At 39.7% G+C, this 7,500-nt stretch overlaps 2 protein-coding genes across 4 annotated transcripts in view; one reads left to right on the top strand and one right to left on the bottom strand.

Annotated features, from left to right (window-relative positions):
• The window catches only part of LOC138006804 (enolase 4-like), an 89,025-nt gene that overhangs the window by 19,249 nt on the left and 62,276 nt on the right, over nt 1-7,500 (bottom strand). The window contains exons 9-10 of the mRNA XM_068853377.1: nt 2,088-2,252; nt 1,297-1,422 (exon numbers count right to left, since the gene is read on the bottom strand). Of these exons, the coding sequence (XP_068709478.1) occupies nt 1,297-1,422; nt 2,088-2,252 (291 nt within the window). The remainder of the gene's footprint in view (nt 1-1,296; nt 1,423-2,087; nt 2,253-7,500) is intronic.
• The window catches only part of LOC138006805 (adenosine receptor A2a-like), a 9,042-nt gene continuing 7,474 nt past the window's right edge, over nt 5,933-7,500 (top strand). Inside the window, exon 1 of one of the 3 annotated variants that reach the window (XM_068853380.1) lies at nt 5,933-6,109. The gene's annotated coding sequence lies outside the window, so the exon portion shown is untranslated. Of the gene's footprint in view, nt 6,110-6,469; nt 6,549-7,222; nt 7,414-7,500 lie in introns of those variants that run through there. The other 2 variants (XM_068853383.1, XM_068853382.1) reach the window with 2 other exon arrangements.

Below are 7,500 nucleotides of genomic sequence, written 5' to 3'. Positions count from 1 at the left end.
ACTCCGTCGATAAAACCAAATTTTTGTATACTACTTCCCCACCGACGCAGCACAACAGTTTCTTTAGAAACTACCCCCTTCATTCTTTTAACATAAGAATTGGGCTCTGTAGTCTTTTCAGGTACGGACGATGTACCGGTGGTTCCGAATCACACCCCTTGTTAATAAAATCCGTGGGACGTTAAAGACTCCGAAATCTGGGTTACTGGCAGTAAAACTTGCAATGTAGCCTACAAAGCGGAGTTCACAAAGCTTATATGATTGAGAAGGAAGAAACAGGGAAAATGTACGCAGACCGCAAATGTAACGCATGCCGAAATGACACTCAGAAAGGCGATAAAGGTGAGGTGAAGTAAAAAAGGCGAGGCAAAAAGAGTGGTCTAAATACTAGTTAGGCGGTTTTTCTATGCCAACCCAGCCTGCCAACAAACTCCCCATTTTCGAAGATGCAAGTGATTGCCACTCGCGATGTATCACGCATGAGTGACGCGCAAGAGGAGGCTCGCGCGTGATATCCCGCTATTCCCAGTCTTAAGAAACCCCGACGGCTACGGCGACCAAAACGTCACTTCAAAATATCACTTGAGCTATCTTAATTTTAAGTATTTCACGATCATTTTCTCTTGTTTACGTTGTACATTATTGGTAATGTATCCTATAACTAAATTGGTGCGGACGGATTTGAAATAAATAGAGCGAATGTAGATTTAATGATGTATGCCCACGTTCGATTGTGACTAAAACACCACACAAGGACATACGAGTAACATACGGGTATTAAGCCTAAGCGCTCGTTTCAGTGATGAGGCCTAAACTCTCTTTTAACATTTTAGCCTTCATTTTACGGTTCGGTTAACTACACTTTTCACGAGTGCGTGTGAAGAAAATAGCACTCGTTTACTGATTAAGCCTAAGCGCTCGTTGCGGTGATTAGGCCTAAGCACTCTTTTAACATTTTAGCTTTCAATTTACGGTTTGGTTAACTACACGTTTCACGAGATATGCTACATATTACTCGTATGTACTCGTATGTACTCGTATGTTACTCGTATGTTTCTCGTATGTACTCGTATATGTATGTATTCGTGTGGTGTTTTAGTCACGGTCCCCACGTTGTTGTCAAAACCTTAAAACCGGTCAATTCAAGTTGTTGTTTTCACGAGTACGGGAAAACGTGTACAAATATGTGTGTCACACGTGCAGCACGATCATTTTTTTTCTTTTAAACAATAATATCACTTGTTCTTGGCGTTGTCGTTGCCGTAGCCGTTGTCATTCCTTAAACTCCCTACTTACCGGACTGCGGATACCATCCACAATAGCAATGATACCCGGGTATCTGTCGTAGAGTTCACCGTACAAGTTCATTACGTCCTCAACAGACTTGAAAGTGTTGGCCATTATCTCGTACTTCTGTTTCTCCTAAAACCGAAGAAAGCGTCCACGTCAGACAATTATGGAATCACAGTCAAAGTCAACAGTCCCGTAAAGTTATACTTTGACAGCAAAGCAATGAAAAAATATCACAATATCGCCTGGGTGGCTAACAGTTTCGTCAGTTTTGGACAGGGGAAATATATCCTCAAATCCATGCTATTTCTTTTTTTTACCTCCTTGGTCATATGGCCAGCCTTCCCTATTACCTTAGGAAGGCTCTATCGTTCAATCACTTAAAGCGATTACTTTCCGTAAGAGAAACAGCATTCATGGAAGCAGGTTTCGTTCACATCGTAATATAGTTGGGATATTTATTGTTTGCGTATTGCCGATATATAAATGCGTATTCCAGTCTATTAATTTTTATGTGCTGTTCTGGCGAATAATGACTATGTTTAAATAAAGAAAAAAGGATTAAACACTTGAAACATTCTCATTCCAAGAGACCGAGATTCTTTCAATCAGCACCACCAATACCTCAAAGGTACCTCTGGTTTGTACTACTGTTTCAAATTTCTGAAACTGCGCAATAAAGTGCCGAAAGAGACTCTTTGGTTTGGACAACAGCCAGAGGTCGTTAATATCTGTCAGTAATCAAAAGGATCGTGGGACGAGAATCGACTTGGTACGATTCCTGTCGCCGCACTTGCCTGGTCATAAAATTCAGAGGCAGCGCAGTTGAGAGCGAGGTGAACGTCTACACCTAAACTATACCCACAGGCACTAACAGCATCTTGCACCAAGTCTAACGCCAGTTCGGGCTTGTCCAATGAAGGGGAATAACTGCCATCGGCTGTCACGCAACGACCAGAGGGCTGAAAACCAGACAAACTTAAAATGTTATAATGTCATTCTGTTATTTTAAATGCCTCTCCTGCAGGGTACGGTTAACGGTTTTTTTCAGACCTAGCTCTGTCGTGTTGTTTCCTCAAAAACTTTGCTCAACGCTGTCCCTCCTCACCCAGGTGTATAAATGAGTACCAGGGACATACTGCTGGAGTAAACCCTGCCATGGACTGGCCGTCCAGGGGGAGTAGCAATGGGGTGTTTTCACGTGACGTCACGGCGGCCATGTTCATGTAACTAAACAATGGAACGGCAGCCATGTTGGTGAGCTCTATTATCATGTAAACATTTTCTTTTGTTTCGGTGTTAAAACAAGGTTACTGATCACGTCAGTGAAAACACTCTCGCATGCGTCATGTATAGAAACCGGGATAAGTTCCGGCAAGTATGAGCCTCAGTGGCTACGATATTTATTTGATTAAAATAACAAGTTTTAAGTTTATCGGACCATCCTACAGTATAAGGAGCGCTGATTTGGGAGACTACAGCACGTGCACTTTGTGAGAGATTACATTCAGTTGATCCTGGACTTACACCAGTTTAGAATTTATCCACATTAATGATTTTTTTAAAATATCCGCTTTCAGCAGCTTTCTAAAACGAAGCAAAACATAATTTTCATTTGTTTAAAAGACTAAAAGGGATAAACGATAAATTTATTTACCGATAGTATCTTTAGTTAGTAACTAAACTACACAAAAACGAAACGAAAGCTTCTTGGATATAATTAAAGCATTTCTCGACTTTTTGCTCCAAAGCCCCTCGTAAATACAACTGAAACGACCTGGAGGACTGGTATAATAATTCGCTTTTGAAGGGTTCCTTTAAAACGTTCTCAGTAACGATTTATTAGTTCAGTCTCAGAGCGGAAGAGACGTTTATCCGACAAGAAATTTCAAAATTCTTTCACTTTCCTTGTGATGTTCCTTTTCAAAGATGATAATTCACTAATCTTGTCCTTTCGTATTTCCTTCACTTGTCCATATTAAAAATCTCGAATAAGATGTATACAAAACAGGTACCTGTGATCACGCTTTTTACGTCATTGTTTCTTCAAATTGTCCGCTTTAACCGAATCACACTCAAAAGAAGCGTTTTCCAAACAATGCCTTTTAAACGTACTTGAATGATGTCTTCCTAACCTTCGTTTTCTCGGTCCCGTACTGTAAGTTACGGACCGATAAAGCGAGGTTAGTAAGATATTTATTATATCTCTGAGGTAATGAGGTACGCTGCAAAGCTGCCACAAATGATGGGCATGCGTAAAATTCTGAAAAACGATTCATTGAAATAGTTGCTTGCAAAATTCAAGCAGTTTCATACGTTTATTTCATATAAACAAATATGAAAAACTTGCTGAAAATTTTGCATCAAAATTTTAAATTCAGCGGGCTACACAGCGGGCCGTACTGTATGGAATACGGCCCGCTAAATAAAATAAGCCGATCATAGCATGCGCATTATCTGAGAAATATAATAAACAGAGAAATTCACGAGCAGCATCGCGTTTACGTGAAACAGTACACAGGAAACAACAGGATGCTGCTTGTCATAAGAGTATGAAAATTCACTTATTCTAACTTGTCTCTTAATTTTGAGAACTAAAATGAAAGAAATGAACTAAAATCGACGAAGTTTCTTTAACTTTCGTCAAAACGCACATTTCAGTCCGGGTTTGCCGCAACGCGATGCTTTTATCTCTCCCACGTCTGTCACACCTTCTACGTCACGCTTTTTCAGAACCTGAGAATATTTTTTCAACGACCACACTCAAACAAAGCGGTTTCAAGTTCAAAAGGACACCTGCGTTTTCGAACACGTTTCCCTTTTAATCTTATCTGAAAGTCCTCTCTTAAAGTTTCAGCGCAGTTACGTATAAAAGCGTATAGGTTGCGGTCTAAAGTAAACCTCCTGGTTTAGATGGGACTGAGTCGATAGTAAGCGAAAACTGATGCTGGCTCGTGCATTTTTTTAGAAGAAGTGTAGAAAATTTCCCCTTACGTCACAAACGTTTGCATTTTTCATAAGCACGTGCGCGCTTGGATTGCGTGGCAATCCTCAATACATCAAACGGTTTCCATAAAAGTTTCTTTGACGAAGAAATCACAAGCTGCAATGCGCTCGAGATTGAAGGGCATATGAAAGCTGTCAAGTTTTTTAAAAAAGGCCCTATTTAAATTTTTGAGAAGGTTCATTAACACATGGCCATTCAAGTTGTAAGGGCCGTAAATAGGCGATTCTGTTGTCAAAATGGTCGAGGACCATCAACAGGGCCATCGACGTGGTGATTAACTTTATGGTGATGAAGAGTTCTTATAAACTTTAAAAAATGTATTGCCTTGTGACTGGGAAAAATGGCAAAAAAAGCCATCACTTAATGACAGTCCAAGAAACAATCCGAAAAACTAATTATTGAACACCGTTCTCGGGGACATCAAATTATTCCAAGTCATTTCAGAGGTCATGTTATTGCAAATACAATTTTTCGGTACTATCGCTCACAAATATCGCTACTATGTAAATGAAATACTGGACAATACTCTAACCAGAACGCGACAAGAGGTGCCCGAGATAAGTCATGAACCGGTCCGATACAATATCGCTGTATGTAAAAACTACTGCTACTTGGTCTTGAAACATTATTCGTAAAATCTTTCGATTATGTTTTTTTCTCTTTCTTGGTATATATACAAAGCTGTTTAACAAGGCTTTTAATGTATACCTTTAATGTGGCTACGTGCTCAATTCTTGGTTTTCACGTCACAAAGAAAAAATAAAATCGCCCACCATTCAATAAATTAAGTCAAGAAATTGAGATATTGTAGAAGGGTAAGAAATAAACAGCGTGTCAAAGTTTTAGGGCTGTGCGATATTCCAAACTCAAGTTATTCGGTAAAGGGTACCACTCACAATTATAGTGTTTAGAATGGAGACTCCTTGTTGGTGAGAGGGACACCAACATGGCGACCGGAAAGCAGTGGAAAGATCTGGGCCCGGTTGTTCGAAATCCGATTGACTTAATCCAGGATTAGCGTAACCTTTTGCTTCATGTTTTCAACTTTTTGGAGAAAGCTTCTGTTGCTTCTTCGTGTTTTTCAAGATTGACTCCTTCTAATGTAAAGTTTTGCCGAATATCAGCTGTGAACAGCCGTTGGGAGTAGAGAAATAAACCCCTTGGTTAATTGTTAATCTGGGATTAGCGTTAATCGGCTTTTGAACAAGCGGGCCCTGGGGTTTACTTTGGGTCTCTCAAAACATTTTTTCTCGCTGCTAAACTTGAAAACATTCGCACAGACTTTTCTCTTAACATATTGGTAATTCAGAACTCGAAAACACAAGGCGAATCGATATTTTCGCGTACGTGACATGTTTCTCAGAAGGAATCCTGATGGCACGCACTGCAAAAAAAAATGAAATTCAAACTGCTCTATTTTCAAAAGAAACGATGGTAACGCGCTGAAAGCAGGCCAGCAGATATATCTTTACAGTGTCTTTTACCCGATGAAGATAAACCTGAAAATTTTTCAATTAATTTTTTTCTGACGTCACGTGAAAACCAAGAATTAGTTGGCATTTCCAGAACACACTTCCATCAGATATTACATTTACCGGAAAACTCAGTTAATATTTTCAAGCGCTCTAAGGATCCGTTTGACAATATATTAAAAGAAAACAAAACAAAAAACAAAAAACAAAAAAAGAAGAAGAAGAAGGCCTGTTTTCCTGGCTAAAAGAGCAAAAACAGCGGGACCTTTTTTGTCCACAAACAACTCATAACGCACGAGAATTCGAAGAGGACGAGCGAAGATAACAATACCGGAAGGGGGTAAGCTATTCTATCTATAGTTTTAACCACAATAGCGGGGAAATGATTTGAATCTGCAAAGAACACACGGAAAAAGATGAATCGACCTTTAGAGCACCTTAAGAACGCCCAAATCACACAGAAGGGCGTAATATTAAATTTTGGCGTCTAAATGTATGCTTTTACAATAAAGCACAGCAGGAAGAACTCTCAAAGAAGAAAACCCAATTCATGCACTTGCCATTAAAATAAATTAAGAACGGAACCCGGAAACAATTCAGAGCTTGAAAGGAATTCGAATCCTTGACATTCCCAACACCGGGGCGAGCAACTTTTTTTTAATGAACTGTATGATATGGATGCCAGTATCAGTATTTTCATTCATGGATGAACACGATTTAGGATCCAGTAAGGATCAAACACTGCGTCTTCAATGATGGATATCGGCGGATAAGGAGTGGTAAGATATGTGAGTGTAGTGCGATATTATCACTGTTTTTTTGTCATAAACCCACTATGTGAGTGTAGCGCGATATTAGGGCCGTTTATACGAGAGAAAATAAGCCGCAGCTTACTCTCGCCGCGGCGTACATAATACGCGAAAGGAACTATTTATACGAGTATAAACTCCCAGGGCAGGATTAGCCGTGAACGTAGATTTTGTACCATTTATACGGGGCGTTCGCGTATATGTAAGCCGCGGCCAGAGTTAGCCACGGCTTATTTTCTCTCGTATAAACGGCCCTATTATCACCGGTTTTTTTTTTTCATAAACCTACTTTTGGCGACACCTTTATTGATTCCAATCTCCGCTCATGGTTTTGCCAGTGCTTCTTGGAGAGGGGAGTCAAGGGAAGGTTATCTCTTTCCAAAATTGTGTTAGAGACTTTTAGCTTTCAAAATATAATGGAATAAGGATACCCAAGGACTTTTGGTAGATGATAACGATATCTTGCAAATGTGGATCGAATATTTCGCCTTTGAACTTGAACGTGCCACTTGCTGGTGAATATTGTAGCCACGGTATAAATTACGAGCCTTGTACAATAGGAAATCAAGATAAGCTCCTTTCGTTTGTCCACCAACTGGACATTCGATTTGCACTTTACAGTTGTCACCCAACAAGTTTAGCATTAAAGTTATTTGGAGTGAACAGTTACGGCACATATTTTAAATTTATCGTCGCATGAAGGGTAACGTAACGTCTAACACCTTGTAAATGTACAGTACAAATAGAAGGTTTTCATGTGACGTCATCACCGCCATGTTGGTGGACGAAAACAAAAGATCTCTCATTAGCTTCTTTTGTTCGTCCACCAGAAGTCGTAAGTACATTTCTCTATAGTTATTGGTGTCTCTAGAGGTTGGTTGAAAACGTCCTATATATGTTGTTGTCAGTGTTGCTTCGAAAT

Source organism: Montipora foliosa, chromosome 6 (assembly GCF_036669935.1).
Source record: "Montipora foliosa isolate CH-2021 chromosome 6, ASM3666993v2, whole genome shotgun sequence".
NCBI classification, from domain to species: Eukaryota; Metazoa; Cnidaria; class Anthozoa; order Scleractinia; family Acroporidae; genus Montipora; species Montipora foliosa.
Note: the sequence above shows the minus strand (reverse complement) of the source record. Positions and strands in the feature narration are given on the sequence as shown.